This window comes from Motacilla alba, chromosome Z (assembly GCF_015832195.1).
Source record: "Motacilla alba alba isolate MOTALB_02 chromosome Z, Motacilla_alba_V1.0_pri, whole genome shotgun sequence".
Taxonomy (NCBI): Eukaryota; Metazoa; Chordata; class Aves; order Passeriformes; family Motacillidae; genus Motacilla; species Motacilla alba.
In genome coordinates, this window is record NC_052046.1 from 70,734,552 (window position 1) to 70,754,685 (window position 20,134).

The 20,134-nt window shown below is 45.4% G+C and overlaps 1 protein-coding gene across 2 annotated transcripts in view; it reads left to right on the plus strand.

The window, feature by feature from the left end:
- Positions 1 to 11,341, plus strand: part of TMEM38B (transmembrane protein 38B) — a 29,269-nt gene extending 17,928 nt beyond the window's left edge. Inside the window, exons 6-7 of one of the 2 annotated variants that reach the window (XR_005255389.1) lie at positions 10,431 to 10,562; positions 11,027 to 11,341. Coding sequence is in view for 1 of the 2 variants with exons in the window: in XM_038124930.1 (XP_037980858.1) it covers positions 10,431 to 10,472 (42 nt within the window). In the remaining variant the exon portion in view is untranslated. Of the gene's footprint in view, positions 1 to 10,430; positions 10,661 to 11,026 lie in introns of those variants that run through there. The other variant, XM_038124930.1, reaches the window with a different exon arrangement.
- Positions 11,342 to 20,134: the final 8,793 nt, after the last annotated feature.

Below are 20,134 nucleotides of genomic sequence, written 5' to 3' on the forward strand. Positions count from 1 at the left end.
GAGGTGCTGATCTAGTCAAAAATGTCCCTGCTTACTGCATGTGAGTTGGACTAGATGGCCTTTAAAGAAACCTTCCAACCCAAACTATTCTGTGATTCATTGATTCTATGAAAAAAAAAAGGAAGATTTCTTCAATGTTGAAGCAGGTTGTCAGAGGGGTTGAGGCAGCCCTTACTTACCCTGGAAGCTGATACTGCCAGTGTCATGTAGTTCTTATGAAAGGAACTGTAGGGCAAAAAAGGAAGAAACATGCATCTAAAAGAAAGAAACGTGTGTCTACTTTGTTGTCTTTGGCTGAAATTTTAACAAGCACTCTGGCATATTTTTCCCAAAATAAATTAGATAAAATTTTTTTTAGTGGTAGTCATTTCAATCAGAGTCACCTTCAGTTTGGTCAAATTTTCTTCTCCCCCTTAAAAGAAGACTGTTATCAGACAGTTGAATGTCAAGGCTAGATTAGATGGTTTTGGTTTTTAAGTTGGACTTTTTCATGGCCAAATTTGGAATAAAACTACTGGAAGATACTTTGATCTAAAGCTTTTTGGCACACATTCTGTTTTCTGAAAATAATACCCATTTATGGTCCTGGGGTGCTTAGGAATTATGTAGAAGTATTTTTGAGTGTCTTTCAGTGGAATTTCAGAATACCTTTAAGGCACTTAACAAGTAGATTACTCTGAGCAAGACAAAAATACAAACTTACATGGTTCTATTGTCATATCAGAATGTCAGAGAAGTCCAAGGTGAATAAATCAGTTTTGTGTTGAAGAAGGTGCAATTTCATGGCAACTGCTTCGTCACATGAGCAACTTCTGCAGTTCAAATGTTGTGTGAAAACTTTGCTTTTTTTTACTTACCTGCCACCCATCATGCACCAAAGCCTGGTTCTGACTCTCCCAGAGTGAGCTGTTTTCCTGCAAAGGAGGCAGTTGTTCTCTGGTGTTTGCTTTCTAGCTCCTGGAAGCCTAAAGCAGCAGGAGAGAGAGAGGCTGAGTGCTTTACTTGAAATGTTCAAGCTGGGAGTGAGGCCCATCTCTCTGGGCAGCTGGGGCGTGTTCTTTGGCTGCAGCCCAATTACCCAAAGTATTTTTAGTCGCCTTTAGTTCAGTATAGCAGGTGACTGTTAAGGAAAACCCTCCTGTCTGATCGTTCAGATGCTTCTCTGGGGGTCACACTCATTCTGCCTGAGGCTTTTAATGTTCCAATAATTTGGATATCTTCTCGTGCAAGAAGTACACGTGTGCTTTTTATTTATTCTGGACGTTATGGGTTAAAAAGTTTAGGATCAGGTTGGATTCTTCTGAATCTCTCCAAGTATAATCCAGGTGTCCTGTAGCTGGCTGGTGCTTAGAACTGTCTTGCCAAAAGAATGGTTCCTTAGAAATCGAATGTGTTGATGAATTTTTTCCCTTCCCTTATCTTTACCTAAATCTCCTGCTTATATCAGACTGAAGTTTTGTTTGAGTAAGTTTGGCAGGAATTGGATCATAACTGAGTTTACAAGAAGCTGGAAAACAAAGGCTGTTAAAAAAACCAAAGTTTCAAGGCTGGTGTCTATTAAGTAAGAAGATATAGATGCCAAATGCTAGTTTACCAGAATCCCATAAAAAATCAGTGCTAATACTTTGGGAAAGCAGTGACTTTTCAGGAAGCAAACTCAGGCATTGCTATTGAGAATATCCACTGTATACAGACACGGGAGCCAAGTTTCCAAGTTGTGCATTGCTGTGATGGTGTTCTTGTCCTCAAATGCAAACGGAGTGGAGCACAAGGTTAGTGAGCAACAGACCAAGCTTTGGGGTGGCTTTGGCACAGAGAGTGACTGACTCGGTAGGTTGACTGCTGGTGCAAGACTAGCAGGAGAACACTGCCCATCACAAAGTCTGTAAAATCAACTGGACCCTGATGCACAGTACAGCAGTTTTGGCTGGAACTGGTAGGTAATGGACCCTAAGCAAACAAAAAAACAAACCAACAAACAAACAAGCAAAGAAAGAAAAGCCATTTAAGTTGCACAATGCATAATTAAGCTGTGGAACTCATTGCCTGCAGTAGAAGTGCTAGAAATGGAAAGCAGTCTGATACCAGTTGTGATTCAGGCAGGCCTCACAGAGTTTTGTCAGACGGTGGAAGAGTATTTTTAGAGAATCACAGAATGGCTGGGGCTGGAAGGGAACTCTGTGCATCACCCAGTCCAACCCCCTCCCAAAGCAGGGTCTCCTAGAGTAGGTGGGGCTGGAATGTCTCCAGAGAGGGAGACTCCACACCCTCCCTGGCTAACTGTCCCAGTGCTCTGCCACCCTCAATGGAAAGAAATTACTCCTTGTGTTGAGTGGAACAACAACTCTTTTAGTTTGTGGCCATATGAATGCATTGACCTGTTCTCCAGTATTCTCTTGGCAGACCCTGTCCCCCAGGGAAAGGTGCTGACAGGTTTTTTTGGGGGGAAATTACAGGAATCAGCACATCTGGAGCACAAAGAATTGGCTTCACCCTAGAAAATCCACCTTCCACGACCGTAGCATCTTCCCTACCAGGAAAACAAAAGGCTCCTGGGCTGGAGAGGCCATTGGACTCATAGCAGCAGTGTTTATATTTGCCTCTGAAAAGTTGGCACTTGTTTTGTCAGTGTGTCCTCTCTAATAAGACAAGAGTCCTTCTCTTGCCTCTGTGCAGTTCATTATTTGTAGAAAGCTTTCAGGAGCCCACATGAAAGGGTATTTTAGATGCATTAATTACTAGTGTTAAGCACAGCTGCTTTGTCTGAGGGCTTTCTTCCAGCTGAAAATGGGTTTGACTGCAAGGAAACATATTTTTCCTAGAACACTATATTGGGTTTAAGTCTGGGAAGAAGAGAAAGCAAATAAAGCTATTTTGTTTTAAAAAAATTATTTTTCAGGGGTGAAAATTATTTCTCCCCTTATTTTAATTAGAAGTATTATTGTTTATGAAAAACTGTTGTTTAATTCATCATGGGGAAATGGTCGAACACTAAAATGAATAGTTATTGGAAAAAAAGTAATTTCCTCAGTTACTGTCAATCATTTTCTTAGGTATTGACAGAAAAGTTTCTTGGAAGCTGTCATTCAGAAAGCAGACTTTGAGTTTAATCAAAAGTTTCAGTAAATATCTGCTATATGTAAAAAGCAACCACTTTTTTTTTTTCCCCAAGACAAAATTTTTCTTTAAGACTCATCAGACTGAAGTATGGAAATTTTCTGTGAGGGCACAGGGTTTTGAAAGCTTGGATGGTGGGGAAAAAAATTCTTATCTATCAGGTTGTGGTCATGTGCTAATGATGACTTGCTTTGCTGTTTAGGTTCAGACAAGATTTTTCTTTCTATAATCTGGTCATAAAAAGAGGTTTTGTTATTTTCTGATGTCAGCCACATTAAAATAAACATTGTTCTCCTGTTGAAAAGCCTCAAAAAGCTTCGGTTTGAAAAAAAAAATTAGTGGTTTAGTCTTACAGTCACTTCCTTTTCCCCTTCCAATGTTAAGCTGGTGCTAAAAGTACCTGTTTAAGCCTGTGAGTACTATTAATAGGGAGAGGGTATTGATTTAAAAAAATGTAGGGATTTATGCTATTGAGCTCATAATTTTGTAAGAGCAGATCTCAAGCAAGTGGGGAAAGCCACTTTGTTTATCTGGCTTGGGCTCGGTGTTATGGAAACACAAACACTCTTGGAAAAAAAGCAATACAGGAAGTGTTGAAACAGGCACGGGTGCAGTGCTAATCTGCTTCAGCAAGCAGGAGGAACACCAGCAGAGAAATTTTCTTATTCTTTGATCCTTGATGCCCCACTTAAAGGCATTACCTGATGGTTCTCAGGGCTGTGACTTGTGAGATAGGAAAAGCTACAAAACTTGGTAAAGGTCTTTCTTGGAGTCATGGCTGGGAGCTGTGCTTAGCATTAGCTGAGCACAAGGCTGGCCTGGGCATGGACAGTGAAAAGCCATGGGTCACTCTGCACTGCTCTCTTGCATCTAATTTAGAGCACCTTACCTTTTGTTACGTTTGTCTCATAATGTTTACCAAATCTCTGAAGGCTGAACTACACAACTGGACCTGATGATCTTAAAGGTCTTTCTCCAACCTAAATGATTCTGAAAGAGCAAAAACCTCTTCTTTACTTGCTTGGGGTTACTTTGCCTTGAATTACTGTGACTGACAGGTGGGTGTGCAGATGTTTTCACACAGCCAATAAAGCAGGACAGTTCACCACAAAGAAGGGGGGGGTGAGGCATTCCAAGATCACCTCTGAAATGGCCTGAATGCTGCTGTTGACTGGAGAGCTTGATGTGAGCAGTTCTGCCATCTGCCAGAACTCTTTGCCAAATTAATTATAGATCAACTGTGAGAAAATCTGAATGACCATTACCAACCATGGTGGCATTACCCTAGCAAAAATATTGTCCCTGTGTGCCCCAAAAACATTTAAGGTGTATTGTAAATAGCAAAATCAGAAAATGCAGATCTGTTTCCAGCTCTTTGTGTTCAGTCGCTAGCAGTGCATTGAAGGCTCTAGATCCATCCATGCTCATTTAAAGCTCTGGCCTGAGCACTCAACAGAGGATACTTGGAAAGATTCTGAACACATTTAGTGTTTCATTCCCCTTGGGTGTGCAAATTTCCAAAGCTGCTGTGATAATCTTGGCCTGGAGATCCAGCACAGAGCATATTGTCTGCGGGACTGCATGTCCTTGGCTCACCATCACGTGGGAAGAGGTGCTGGGTTCTGGGTTTGCACGTGCCTCTGCTTTTAGAAACAGTTTGGGCAAGTGGAGGAACGGTTCTGCAGAGCCATTACGGTCTCTTCTGTACATGATGTTTGCGCACATTTTAAAGCCTTTATTTCCTCAGCCATGAAATCTTCTTTGAGTGGTTTGGTTCTGTCTTGTTAGTACTCTAGTCAGGGCTTTCCCAACATGTGTTTACAAGCCTCTGTGGGTGTGCTTGCCGTTGTAATTCCTGGCTACATTTTATTGGGAATGTCATGATACTCACAGGGTTTGGAGAGAGAAGAAGCATTCCAAGTGGGAAATGGCATTCACAATTCCCACTGGCATGGACCAAAGCCACAGGCCTAAGACTTCTTTAGAAAGTATTCCTCTTTGTAAGGGATGTGCATCCTTTATATTTTCTCAGTTCATAATAAAGCTATGCTACTTCCATCAATATATACAATTGTTCTCATTTTACCCTTTCTCTCTGCTCACTGTCATTATCCAAAATAGTCTCTAACAAAAAAAAAAAAAAAAAAAAAAAAAAAGATTAAACTAACCTCCTCTGGTTTTTATGAGCACCTTCCTAGTTAAATGGGTTTGAGCTGATGAGCTATCACTTGTTGAGTCATGGCAAGCCCTTTGTCCACATTATGACTGTAGATATTTAATTGCCTCCTGAATTAAATTGTTCTTTCCACCTTCCCATGGTTATTTTCTCTTATCTGCTTTGACATTCACATTACAAAATAACAATGTTGTAATTGTTTTGAAAGAATGAAATTACTTTGCCTGTGAGACACTCAATCTTGGTAGCTCTAACGAGGTAGAGCTGTTGGGTGGCAGGCAAGAGTGTCACCCTGCAAAAGATGAAAGAAAGGCACAAAGGGAATTACACACATTATTTAAGAAGGGAGGGGTCATCTTGATGCTGGCTGAGACAGATGTGAACCTGAAGATCACAGTGTAGAGTAGGAGCATGCAGGTTTTGTGTGCTGTGGTCAAGATCCTGATGAAAGAGACCCAAAAGTGAGTCAATTATCCAACATGCAAGGTGTTACATAAGCACACCAACACTTGTAATCCATAATAAGGGCAGTGTGGACCTGAGTGTGGGATGTGCTATCCATGGAGCACCTGCAGTGACCAACACTCGTCTTCCAGTGCTCCCACACTGGGGCATTCCCAGCATTCCTGAGGAGCTGAAGTTTTGAATGCCAAGGTGTAGCAGATTTTGCTGGGAGGCACAACAGGTCATACACATTACCTGTGTAAGGCCTGTGAGGGGAGATGCTGAGCTTGGGGTGGTGGAGAACACCACTGAGCTGCTGCCTTCAGTTTTGGGGGGCAATCTCCATTCTTCTCTCTGCAGTTCTGGTAGTCCCAGTACCCTGATGCCTCAAGGGGAAGAAGACTGTTGGTTCCTGGTTCCTGACAGTGTTTCTTGTGAGTTCTGCATCCCTGTGCTCTGCACACACAGCCTTGGATGATGATGACTTTTAACTTTCGTATTTCAAAATATAGTAGGAAAAAACATAATGTTTTGGACTCTTTCTAGATTCTCATTTTGCCTTATTACTGTGTTTTCTGCCACTGTTTAGGTTTTTCCTAGGGTGTTCCCAGGCCTCTGGAAACAAAGGTGTTGGTCCAGTCATTTCCAACCTTGGCTTAGGGGCAGAAGTCCTGATTAGGCAATATACTGTGAGCAGCATCAAGATATCCCTGTCAGCCCTGGAAGCAGAGGGCTTGGTTCAGCCTTTTAACTTTTCTGTCCACATAGCAGTTGCAAAAGGCATTGCAAACAGGTGGTGCTGGCTGTTCATAGAGCGAGGGAACCCTCACTGTAAATCTTGGGAAGTATTCCAGGTTTAAGGTAGAGCATGAGGTGCATCCCAGTAGGTTTTGCCCCAGTAACTTCTGCGTGCACCAGCCCTTGTGCTGCTGAAACACACCAACCAAAAGGTGCTTTTTGACTGGTCTGAAATAGCCATGGGATCTATTAATACACTGTAGAATTTATTATTTCTTTTGGTGAAAGTACATGGTAATTTTTAATTCATTTTCCAAAACAAATAAACAGTATTTGCTTTGAAGGATCTGCACTGGTCCAACTGGCTGATGACCCTGTCCAAAGGATGACAGATTGTTCTTTTCTTTTCCAAAGGTAGGAAAATATGATGACCAAACATCATGAAGGTCCTTTTTTTGAGGAACAAAAGCCTTGTATTTCACGTCCTGCATTTAAGTTGTTACATAATAGTAATAACAAAATAGTTAAGCTGAAAACTATCAACAGTAATATAGATCTAGCAGTTGATCTGCATGTTTGTTTAGCTTCTGCTTTCAAAGAAGAGGTTTGCATTAGAATTGAGACTCATATAATTTAAATTACCTGTAAATCCCATATAATTTAAGTTTCCTGACAACTACAATTTATCTTTCACGCAGCAGCTTTGCTAACTGAAATACAGTCAACCTGTCTCCAGCCATATATGCAGGGAAAAGTTCTGGTTTTTCCACTGAAATTGGGTGGAGGATGGAAATCTGCACTATCAGAACTATTTGCAGCATAGCCAGAGATCAGAGATGTTTTACAGGGCAAGCATCAAGACTTGGGAACAATCCCCCTCAGCACATTTTCAACACAAGTCTCCTCCTGACAGTGAGTGTCTGGGTCTGAAAGTGGCCTGTCTCCAGTAACCACTGGGCATCCCTGAAACTGGCAATGTCATACAACAAACAGTCGCCTTCTCTGTGCCTTCCCAGATGTATATAAAATTTGCCGTGGCTGAAGTCTGTCTTTTGGGAAGTTCCAGAGGTAATTGTCTGGAGTTAACTTACAGGGCTGCTGTCAAAAGGAATTAGTATTTCAGCAACTCCGTGGCCAACTCCAAGGCAGTACTAAAATAGCTGACTGCCTTACACATCAGCTGGCCTTGCTTAGGTGGAGCAACTCAAATGTTTTTGAAAGCAAAATAGTTATCATGCTTCCATTGCTTCCTGCAGCAAAATTCTTTTGGCCAAAAAGGTTTCAAGGGAATGAGTGTCTTTATTTTCCTCTCCATCTATCTCTATTTATAGCTTATGAATGCTGGGACATGTATGACAAGAAACTGGGAGAGGAATGAATTTTAGGACTTGAAGGTCAAATATTTTGTTCAAGGGAAGCCTGAGTTGTTCATGATGGAAAGGACAGCCTGATGGCAAAGCTATGTGCCTTGGTGTTTAAGGTACACAGCTGCAAAGAGGAACTGATTAAATTCAGGATTAGATCTTCAGTGGACACAATGGATTCTTTCTCACACACACACAGTGCTCATCTGGAGTCCAGAGCTTCTCTTGAAGCTCTTTTTGATATGAAATTCAGCAGCCTTTATGACCAGATCAAGTGCTCTTTTTCCTCATTGTTCATAACAGTATTTGCAGTATGAGAAAATAATACTCAGCTCCAGTAAGAAATATTCAACTAAGTACAAATAAAACTGTATTCCATCATGAATTTCTTTCCCTACAACACTCTTTCCCATGGTCATTTAATCCACTGATGACTGCATCCCAGCTGGAGCAGGCTGGCAAAATGAATCCAAAGTCCTTGAATTCAAGATGATTTAAATGGACAAGCGATCTTTTTCTGAGGTTATCAGTTTAAAGATGTCTGGCACTTGGCCTTCAAACTGTGAGCTGTCTAATCCTTATCTTGGTAAAGTCAGCAGCAATGTCTTCACTGACTTTAGCAGAAGTGAGCCTTAGACCATTACTGCTCAACTATGATCCATTGAACCATTTCACCCTCAACAGCATACAGCTGTGTGTCAGATGTGATTATTTCATTGCTTATTCAGGTTTTCTCTCATTTCCTTCTGTTTTTCTATCTCAAATGGTATTTCACCTTCACTGTTTCATATTTTATCAGACTTAATTTGAAATGCATCAGTCTTAAGATTTTTAACACTACCCATTCCTCCTGCTCCTTGTAATTTTCAATTCCACAGTCTGGGCTGGGATGTTAAAACATCTTTCCTAAAAGTAGGGTAGCATTTCATCTTGGAGCTCTTTGGAGGCAATGTCCAGCCACAAAATCTCAGTCTAGGTACAAGGTTGCTCAGAAATTACCTTGATATTGATTCCTTTAAGACTTTTTTTAAATAAAAAAGGTAAAAAGGAGAAAAAAAATTAAGCTTGTGTTAGATTGTACAAATTTTCTGAACTATTGTTTTTCAAGTTAGAGGGGTTTGTTCCTGTTTTAAAATCATGCTTCTTCTCACTTTGGGAAAAAAAAAAAAAAAAGATAAATCAACAAACTTGAAATATGCCTGTGTTACAAGGCTCACTTCTAATTCAGCCGACAGGTCTGGGTGATCCCAAAGAGAAAACAGAGAAGGGTGGAAGGGTTAAAGGAACCTTCTCCTGTTCTTACATCACTTTGAATTGCATGTGCTCATGAACACACTCACTTCAGGTAGTGGTGATCCTTTCTTGTTAACTTAAAGGAGGCTTTGGTTCTGCTCTCTTTGGAATGGTTTTTGATGTTGTATGCTGCAAGAGCGAAGTGTGTAGGTGCAGTGTATAATATACATGTGTGCAATGAGTATTTGACTCAAAAACCAAAGCTCTGTAATCTCTGAATTATTTAAAATAGAGGACCAAATGAAGGTTTCAGCTGCAGTCAGCTGGGTAGGTGGCATCAGTAATTGACAAATTTAACCTAATGTCTATTTATTGTGATACCTGGTATCTTTGGCAAATTACATATATAAATATCCTGGTGTTTTTCTTGGCAAACACCGTGAATACCACTCTTGCTTTATTCTCTTTGTCTCGGCAAACACTTTATGGCAAGTATTCATCACCAAATAAAGGGTGAGATCATCTGCAGTGCAAAGCCCATTAGGTCATGTATTTTGGCATTCTGCTGGGCTGCAAGGTCTGCCACAAACTTGGCTGAACTGTGCACGATGCTGACAGCGTTTCCCAGGCAATAGGAATCAGATATCCTTTTTCCCTTGTGCACAGAAGTGTGTACTTGACGTGGGGAGTAGTGGTGGTGTGGTACAGGGTTAGACTTGTTTGCCTAACTTGTATCTAAAAATGTGAAACCGAGGTGCTTAAAATATGCCCTTGTTAGGGCTTTTTAAGAGCATTTACACCCACTGTTGCATTCATGTGCTTTTTTCCCACCCTGCCTTTGCCTTCCATCTCTCTACCCTTTGTAGCACATCTCTGACACCTTCCTCTCCCACTGCGTCCCCTGCCCCACTGGAGGCTTCAGTCAGCTTAAAATACCATCCACTGCCATGAGTAATGAGCTCCTCTTGGAAGGTCTCCCTGGGAAATATGAGACTTTGGCTTCTCCATCAGTATTTGCTCTGCTGCTGATGGCTCTGACATGTGTCCTTCAGTTACCAGAGCAGAAGTCAAGGGGACTCGTTCATGCTGAAGCTCCTTTTCCAGCAGTGCCCCAGGGATATGAATGTCGATCTGCCTCCAAGTCGCTTTTGAAACTCCTGCTAACTGGCTGACAAATGGAAGGTAGTCACTTCAAAATAGCCACAGATATGACATTTGATTTTTAGGAATTACAGTGCACTGGAACTGCAGATGGGCTGCATGCAGAAAGCTCATGGCCTTCTAAGCATCAAGCTTAATGAACCCCTGGCACCCCTGATGACTGCTGTAGTCCACACATGTACTCTGTTGTTTTTCAGCACTTCTCAGAACTGCACGGAGGTCAAAGTTACTGGAATTAGTGGAAGGACTCCATCTAGCAGCATGTGCCCTAATCAGTGGTGAAGCCAAGAAGAGTTTACAGGCAACCTGATGTCCAGATCCATCCTGCAGTAGGTTACTAACATGATCTTGTGGGGTCTGCTAACAGGCTGGGTTATTGTTCAAAAGAAGTTAAAAAAGGTGCTGCCAGAATTACTTTAATTAGGTTGTCTGTTTTTAAAATATTCATTTTCATTCACTTTTCTCTATGCTTTCCTTATAATAAAAAATCAACATTCACATTTTTGTAGCTTGGTCACTCTCGACCCATGCAAATGATAAGTCTGAGAAAATTAACTCAGTTTAAGGTGGAGCTTGAAATGTTCATGAAGGGACCTATATGACACAGCTATCTACTGTGAATATGGACTCTGTGTGAGAATTGAGGTGGCCTCTTTCAGTCCTGTTTTTCCGGGACACATGCCGTAAAAATTCAAAAGATACAAATCTGCATGTATCTGGTGCAGATTACATGCACTTAGAACTTTATTCTAGAGTAGCAACAAGACTCTTGACAAATTCTTGTTATTTATAGTGGCTGCTGGCTGTACCTCCACCAGAAATCTTGGAGGACGTGGAAGATGGAGGACAATATTGGAAGAATTGTCTTCAGCACAGTCTTGCCTGTGCTGCTGCTGTCCTTAGGTAATCACCTGGAACTGAGCATCAAAGGGACCCTGTTCTGTCGTGCCCAGAGAGGGAGCAGGTACAGGTGGTTTATCAGCTCCTCAGTGCAAGTGGTGACGTGACAGAGTTGTTTACAGGAATCTTTGTAAATCTGCACCAAGGTGTTTCATGGCATGGTACAGAACTTCGAAAAGAAACCATGGAATAAACATCTCAAAAAAGATGGATACTATCAGAGATTACTTCCCCATTATCTCTTGGTATCCTCTAACAGGGCAGCTGATTGTTGATGGATGCAAGTGTCCTGATTTAAATGAGACTTTGGAGTACTGATGCTTCTCTGTCAGTTCTCTATTTCTACGATGGCTCTGGATTAAATCTAAAAAACTGGCGTTGTTTAAGTCCCTCTAACAACTGGCAATAGAGCTAGTGGGAAATAACCTACTTGGCTAAGTCTCCCACGCTGTCTACTGTGGCTTCAATTTACATAATTTGTTTTGTTGAATTTTGCACACTCTCCTCCCCCCAGAAAACCTCTTTTGTGGATGGCAAATGATCTGCCACAAAATCTTCTTGTGCCCATAGATGGCTTCAGGGCTCGTAATTATTCTGAAGCTCAGAGCAGTTGCTTCTGGAAGACAAACACATAAAAAAACTCACCCAAACCAAATCAAACCAAAGTGTCTGGCGTCAGCTGGTGCCACCTTGGCCTCTGGACCCACGCTGGCCTGATTGTGGGTGCCTGGCATGCAGGACTCCATGTGTGAAGCTATACTGGGCAGAGCAGAAAAGCTGCAAATATTTTGTGTGGCACTGCACACATTCTTTTGGACAATTAGGCTAAATTGGGCTGACAGTGAAAAGGGACCATGCACCCAGAGTGCTGTGTCCAGTTCTGGGCTCCTCAAGACAAGGAAAATGACCTGTTGGAGGAGGTCTAATGGAGGCCCACGAAGATGGTTCAGGGTCTGAGGGAACGGGGCCTGTTCAGTCTGGAGAAGACTGAGAGGGGATGTCCTTAGTGCAGATAAATATCTCCAATGTGAGTGCCAAGAGGATGGTCCCAGACAGCTTTTTGGTGGTTTCCAACAACAGGACAAGGAACAATGGCCATGAATTAAACCAACTTAAGATGAGGAAGAACTTTCCACTGAGGGTGGCAGAGCACTGGAACAGGGGGCCCAAGGGGATCATGGAGTCTCTCTCTCTCTGAAGAGATTCCATCCCCACCTGGACATGTTCCTGAGGCACCTGCTCCGGGTTACCCTGCCTTGGCAAAGGGGGTTGGACTGGATGATCTCCAGAGGTCCCTTCCAACACTTACACTTCTGTAATCCTGTGATTTTTGGCGTGAGAAGAAGCAGGTTGGAAAAACAGAAAGCCCAGCACATGTGAAAGCCAATGCTTGCTGGTCTGCCACAGAGATGGAGAACACAGCTTGGATTTGAAGTCTGGGGATGGGAACAAAGGGGAGACCCTGGGGCGGGGTCAGCTGGGGAGGTGGGGATGTGTCCTGGCTGTTTCTGGGGCCAGGATGCTCTTGTGAAGGGATAGTGATGATGCCTGAGGGCCACAGGAGAAGGGGGTTGAGAACACCTGAACAGATTTTCAGCATTGTGGGTCAGAAATAGTGTGGCCAGCAGGACCAGGGAAGTGATTCTTCCCCCTGTACTCAGGGCTGCTGAGGCTGTACCTCAAGTGCTGTGTCCAGGTCTGGGCCTTTCAGAGGGGCTGGAGTGAGTCCGGAGAAGGGAACAGAGCTGGGGAAGGGGCTGGAGCACAGGTCTGATGAGAAGTGGCTGAGGGAGCCAGGGTGGGCTCAGCCTGGAGCAAAGGAGGCTCAGGGGGGACCTTGTGGCTCCGCACAGCTCCTGCCAGGAGGGGACAGCCGGGGGGCGTCGGGCTCTGCTCCCAGGGAACAGGATGAGATGACAAAGCTTCAAGCTGTGCCAGGGAATTAGGAAGAAGTATTAGCAGAAAAGGTTGCTCAGCACTGGAGTAGGCTGCCAGGGAGGTGGTGGAGTCACCTGGAAGGGCTCAAGGAGCAGCTGGCAGCGGCACTCAGTGCCGGACCAGGCGGCGGCCGGTCACCGGCTGCACTCGGCGCGCCCGGAGGCCTCTTCCACCAGGATCATTGATCCTGTGGTACCGCGGGGGCGCGCAGGGGCGGGCGCGGGGGCGCGCCCCGGCCCGGGCGGCGCCACGTGGCCGCGCAGCCTCCGCGCTCCCGCCGGCAGGTGGCGCGCGCCCGCCGCTGCCGGGGCGCGGCGCGCTCCCGCTCCCGGGCGCGCTCCCGCTCCTGATCCCGCTCCCGCTCCTGGTCCCGCTCGCGCTCCCGCCTCCGCTCCGTCCCCCTCTCCTAATCCCTCTCCCGCTCCCGTTCCCACTCCTGACCTCACTCCCGGCTCCGCTCCCGCTCCTGCCCCCGCTCCCACTCCCGGCTCCGCTCCCGCGCCATCTCCCGCTCCCGGCCCCCAGTGCACGGCACTGGCCCCCGATGCCCAGCGGGACCCGGTGCCGCTCCTCCCCCGTCCCGCCGGCACCGTCGTGCTCCGGGCACGTGCTGCGGGAGCGGGGATCCGCGGGGTCACCACGGAATCACAGGGTCAGCCAGGCTGGAAAACAGCTCTGAGGTCACCGAGTGCGACCTGTGACTGATCCCCACCTTGTCACCCTAACCACAGTGCTGAGCGCATTGCAGTCTCTCCTCAAACACCTCCAGGGACAGTGATTCCACCTGGGCAGACCAGTCCAATGTCCAGTCACCCGTTCTGTGAGGAATTCTTCCTGAGGTCCATCCTAAACCTCCCCTGGTGCAACCTGAGGCTTTGTCCTCTCATCCTGACCCTTGTTCCCTGGGAGCAGAGCCCGATCCCCACCTGGGTGCCACCTCCTGTCAGGGAATTGTGGTGAGTGAGAGGTATCTGAGCCTCTCGAGCTCCCTCAGCTGCTCCTTATCAAACTTCTGCTCCCTCCCCTTTCCCGGCTCCATTGCCTTTCTCTGGACTTGCTCCAGCACCTCATTATCTTTCCTGAAGTGAGAGCTGGATAGTGGACTCAAGGTGTGGCCTCAGCAGGGCCAGCACAGGAATGGTCACTGCTCTGCCCCTGCTGCCACACCACGGCTGGCACAGCCCAGGGGCCATTGGCTTTATTGGCCATGTTCAGCTGCTGTTAAACAACACCCCCAGGTCATTTTCCACTGAGGCACTTTGCAGCCACTTCCCCCCCAGCCTCTAGCACTTCAGGAGTGGAAAAACCCACCTGCAACAGTCTTGTGGCTTCCTGGGTTGTTTGAGACTCATGTAGTGAAATCTGAATTTTGATTGCCCCCTGTTCTTTGCATTCTGATGATTGAATCTTGTTTTCTTTTCCTCTAAGCTTAGATTTGATTTCCTTCCAGTAAGCTGCTTCCAGTGTTACCTCATGACTCCAAGCACTGGTGCTTCTCCATCAAGCTGGTCAGTGCTCCATGCAGCATTACAAGATGCTGTGTGTCAAATACATTTTAAAATCTTTGTTGAGAGGAGGAAAAATGCCAGCAAAACTTCAGCCCTGGACATGAGAAGAGCAGACATCAGGCTGTTCAGGGAACTACTGAGTAAGGTCCCCTGGGAAAACACTTTTGAAGGTGCTGGGGTCCATCACTGCTGGCCATTTTTCATGCACCACCTCTCAGGAGCACAGGAGCAGACAGTTCCAGAATCCCATAAGTCAAGCAGATGAAGCAGAAGGTCAGCTTGACTAAGCAAGGATCTTCTTTGGAAGCTTCAACCAAAAAAGAAGGCATTTCCCCAGTGGGAGCGAGGTTGGATGACATTGGAGGAATACAGATTGGCACTGTAGGGGGAAAATTCGTTCAGCCAAAGCCTAATTGGAGTTGGCCAGAACTGTGGGGGACAATAAAAAGAAGTTTTATAAAGTATGTTAATAGCAAAAGGTGGTCCAGAAATAACATGAGTCCACTGATGAGGATAGTCACCTCAGAAACAGGGACATGGACAAAGGAGAGGTTCAATGCTTTCTTCTCTTCCATCTTCAATACAGATGAGAAGTTAAGGAGTCCCAGGGCCCTGAGCTGGAGCATCATGGATATGAGAATTATCAGCTCCCAGTTGTTCCTGAACTTGCACAGGATGTGCTGCTCCAGCTGGATCCCTGTAAGTCTATGGATTCTGATGGAATGAATTAAAAAATAGTCATTGAGCTGCTGATATCATGGCAAAGCCTCTCTTGATGGCTTCTGAGTGTTCTTGAGAATCTGGAAAAGTCCTAGTTGACTGGTAAGGTGGTGAATGTCCCAGTTTTCAAGAAGGGCAAGAAGGATGACCATGCAAACAACAGGCCTGTCAGTCTCACCTTAGTGACTAGTGAAATTATGGAGAAGATTATTCTGGGAGGTATTGAAAAACACTGGAGGACACACTGGTCACAGCCAGCTCAGGTTTATGAGGAGAAAGTCCTGCTTGCCAAACCTGATTTCCTTTTACACCTGGTTGATCAAGGGAAGACGGTATAATCTTTTTGGACTTCAGCAAAGCTTTCCATACCGTCTTTCCCAGGATCCTTCTGGACAAAATATTCATCCCACATCGTGTGATGGGTGATTAAGGGCTCACAGATCAGGCACCAAGGGTTGTGGTGACTTGGGTGACATCAGATGGGGGACCTGTCCCTGGTGGGGTTCTGGAGGGCTTTGTTCCTGGCCCTGTGCTCCTCACCATCCTCAAAAATTACCTGGATGCAGGACTAGAAGGAATACTGGGCAAGGTTGTCAATGATAGTGAGTTGGGAGGAGCTGTTGAATGTCTCAGAAGTAGAGAGGGGCTGCAGAGAGACCTTGACAAATGAGAGGGATGGACAATCACCAGCCGTGGGAAGTTTGACAAGAGGAAGTGCTGGACTCTGCCCCTGGGATGGGGTAACCCTGGATGTAGGGACAGGCTAAGGAATGATGTGTCGGAGATGGTGCCATGGGAGGGGACGGGGGCTCCTGGTCATTGGCCAGCTGGACATGAGCCAGCAGTGCCCTGGAGCCAGGAGGGACATCCCTATCCTGAGGACATCCCTGTCCTGGGGGCACCAGGCCCAGCATGGCCGGCCGGGCCAGGCAGGGATTGTCCTGCTCTGCTCTGGGCTGGGCGGCCTCACCTGGAATATTGGGTGCAGTTCTGGCACCACAGGGTTAAAAAGGCATTAAACTGTCAGAGAGTGCAGAGGAGGCCATGGGGATGGTGAAGGGCCTTGAGGGGAAGCTCCGTGAGGAGCACTTGGTCTGTTGAGGTGGAGGAGAGTGAGGGGAGGCCTCACTGCAGCTCTGCAGCTTCCTCATGGGGGAACAGGAGGGGCAGGCACTGATCTCTGCTCTGTGGTGACCGGGAACAGGACCCATGGAATGGCCTGAAGTTGTGTCAGGAAAGGTTTAGGCTGGCTATTGGGAGAAGGATCCTCCCCAGAGGGTGTTTGGCCACTGGAACAGGCTCCCCAGGGAATGGGCATGGCACCACACCTGCCAGAGTTGAAGAAGCATTTGAACACCACTCTCAGGAATGTGGTGTGACTCTGGGGCTGTCCTGTGCAGGGGCAGGAATTGGACTTGGTAGTCCTTGCAGGCCCCTTCAAGCTCAGGATATTTTATGATTCTATGATCCTATATTTTAGTTCGGCAGTTTCTGAAATCATCTTTCTGACTGTGTCAGGGACCTTTGGCTGATTTACGTGAGCAAGTTGGGAAGAAGTTTTTTGCGCAAACACTGTTATTTTTTTCCATGTATGTTACACACATGCATACATACACTGTGTCCTGGAGGGGTGTTCTTGCTGGGTTGCCCCAGAGTTCTTCCCCTGCTAACAGATAACCAAGTGAACAGCTTTGACCTTCTGAGATTTCTCCTCTGCTCTCTCCCAAACATCGGGCAGCTGTCTGGCAGTCTCCATACTTCCTTTGTTTAGGGATATGATTTTTTTTAAATCTGTGAATCAGCAATGTGGCTGGGTTTCAGTTCTTCAGAGGGAAGTTACATGGGTAATGCCACCTGTCACCCATAGTGCAACCTTTTCAATGGCATTATCTAATAAAAACATATACAACAGTAGTACTTGCAAGTCAGCTGGGTTTCGTTTCTCGTGCATTGGCAATGTAGGACACAGTCATTCCCCCAAAAAGCTGATTTTGTAAATAGCTAAGGTCCCACCCTGAAGACTTGTGGAAGGAGATCTTCACTGCTAAGTGCATGGCAGTCTTACTTATCCTTAATGACAAACTATTAATATAGTTCAGGCAAATACATCATTCTCAACAGCTCCTTGTTTTTTGCCATTCTCTCTGGTCTTGTCCTTGTAAATTCAATTTCACAGGCACAATCTGTAACACAGCAGGTGCCAAGTGTAGCCTTCTTGTTTCATAGGATCCAACTAACTGTCTACGTGGGATTCATTTAGACAGCAGCATAGGCAGCAATGAAAAAAACTTGTGTTTCTGCTACACAGAAAGAAAATGATGCTTCTCAAATGCCTCCCCCTTGTAGTTTCTTGTGGGGTTCTTAAAGACCATTTACTGCCATGCTTCTGTGGAAGCTGGCTCTGGACACTTCATGAATTCCATGGAGAAAACAATCAGGAGTGTGGCTTTGCTTTGGCAGTTGAAGTTTTGTAGGTTAGCCCCAGATAATCAATGGTGCTGAAACCAAAGGAACTCAGGGACCTGGATACCTTTGAGGTTTTGGACTCCAGTTCCTAGTGGAGGTCTGTTACTCAGGTTCCAGAGCTTGGGCTATTAAAGTTTTGCAGATTCTCTCTGACTTGAGCCAAAAACAGACCTGTGTACATGTCTCAGTCATGGTGTAGGGGAAGGAGCTCCCAACCTCATTGCCTCTACACTTCATCCTGGTTTTTAGAGCAGATGCAGGCTCCACATCCTGAAAAATCTCGTGGAGGTTTCCCTGAGGGAAGACTTTGTGTAGATACACATGCACAAAATGCCTGCATGACAGAAATTACCCCTACAGAAGATCCGCTCTAATTGACACTGCAGTAGTGATCAAGAAGGGCGGGGTGATTTGTGGGGCTGAACTGCATTTTGCCAGTGGGATGGCTGTGCATCTGGAGTTCACATCTGCGGAGCTCAGATGCAGAGATCTGTGCATGGAGCTGGCAGAAGAAGGGAGGGGTGAGCACAGCTGAGGGTGCCAACACAATTAAAGCCAAAGAGAGAAGTGACTGTTTCGCATCAGCACCCTGCGCTCTGCACCTGAGCACCAGATGAAGCAGGATCTGAGCAGGAATTTGCACCAGGGCGGAAACCAACAGAGGACGCAAGGGCTGCTTTAAATTTGGTGGCAAAATTAATGAGCTTCTGTGTGTCTGACTGCTTTGATTCAGAGGCTGCAGCCAGACCTCTTGGTTCCAGCATGCAACAAGGAATGGGCACCCTAAAGGAAGTTGGATGCTGAAGGAGGAACACCCTAAAGGCACCCCTCTGGAAGCTTGCAGATGCAGGAGGTTGTTGCAATCTCTCCTACTCTCTGGAGTGCTGGCGATGGACTCAAGCAGTTTGAAAACCCTCTACCCAAGAAGAAATGTTTGTGGTTGCTTTGAAGTGAGCAAACAAGAAAGCACCCTTTTGAAGTCAGCACAGTAGCTGGAGAGGGATGTTGCTCTGCTGCAGTTCAGATCCTTTTATTCAGCAGGGTAGTGGCCAGTGCACTCATCTGGGAGACCAATGTAGGGAATGTAAAAGGTGCTTTGGCTTTGAGAAGTAGATGTTCTGACAGAAGTAGGCGTACTTTGAGAAGTAGGTGTGTGCCAGCCTTGTACGTGGTTGGTTGTGCTGGTGAAGGTCACTGTCTAGGGTGACCTGGATGTTCTGGTTGCACTGTAGCACGCAAGATAAAGGAGACACAGTGGGACAGTCCAGGCTCCAGGTTTCCTAGGGGTTAGTCTGGCAGAATGGCTCATCTGATGCATGAGTGAATTTCCCCACCACTCCTGAGGGGCAAAGTGAGCCAGCTGCACTGATGGCTGGAGGTTCTGGCTGTAATAGTGACAAGTTGACTGCTGGGCTTCTCTTTTTTTTTTTTTTTTTTTTTTCCAAAGTTATGTTTAGTGTCACATACCCCATTCCTAGTGTCCTGGAGAGAAGCTTTGCCTTTTATTTTTTAAAGCCTCTAGCCATAATATTAGGAAATGGTGTTGGCATATTAGCAAGTGTTCCTCTCCTAACCTTTTTCAGGAGTATTCTGGGTTCATGCCACAGATTCTGATGGTGAGGGGCTGCCAAGAAAGTGATAAAGCATTACTTGCTTCTTATGTACCTAGTTATGTGTAAGACTTGACTATTTTAGGCTAAGTAGGAGGAAAATTGGTTTATGACCTTATAATTAGCAGTTGTATGAGAATAACAGCAAGACTTATTGAGTCATTCTGATAGCACAATTTCCCCTTTTTGTTGCATTGCTTAATAAAATAAAATAAAAAACAAACCAAAAAAAACCACTTCAGCATGTTTTATAGTACTACTTTAAATAAGCAAACAGATAAACCTAATTTCAAGGGACAGTCCAGAGGTCTCTGCTGCTTAGGTTCATGGTGACTGAAATGTGTCTGGAGGAACTGAGGAATGCTGATGGTCTGGCAAAGAGCAGATCGGGCAAAGGACACAGAGGTGATACTCAAGAACATCTTCGGGTGAAAATTACAGATGGAAGATGTGAGAGAGAGATAAATGAGTGACCAAGCTGGTAATGGTATGCTGACTTGCTACAGTTTATCCTTGGTGCCAGTGACAGTGAAAAGCAGCTCCATTCGGATCTTCTGAGTTAATGATGCATTTATTTACCTCCTGCATCTCCCTTACACTTCTGTTTCTCCTCCTTTCATTTCCAGCTCCTTCCGTGATGTATTCATGACACAGTCATTTCTGATCACCTTCCCAAAGATTTTCAGGCAGCTCAAGGGGAGTTATTTGCCCACTTACCAGTGAATTTCAAAGCACATGACAATTCCACCCTCTTTTTTA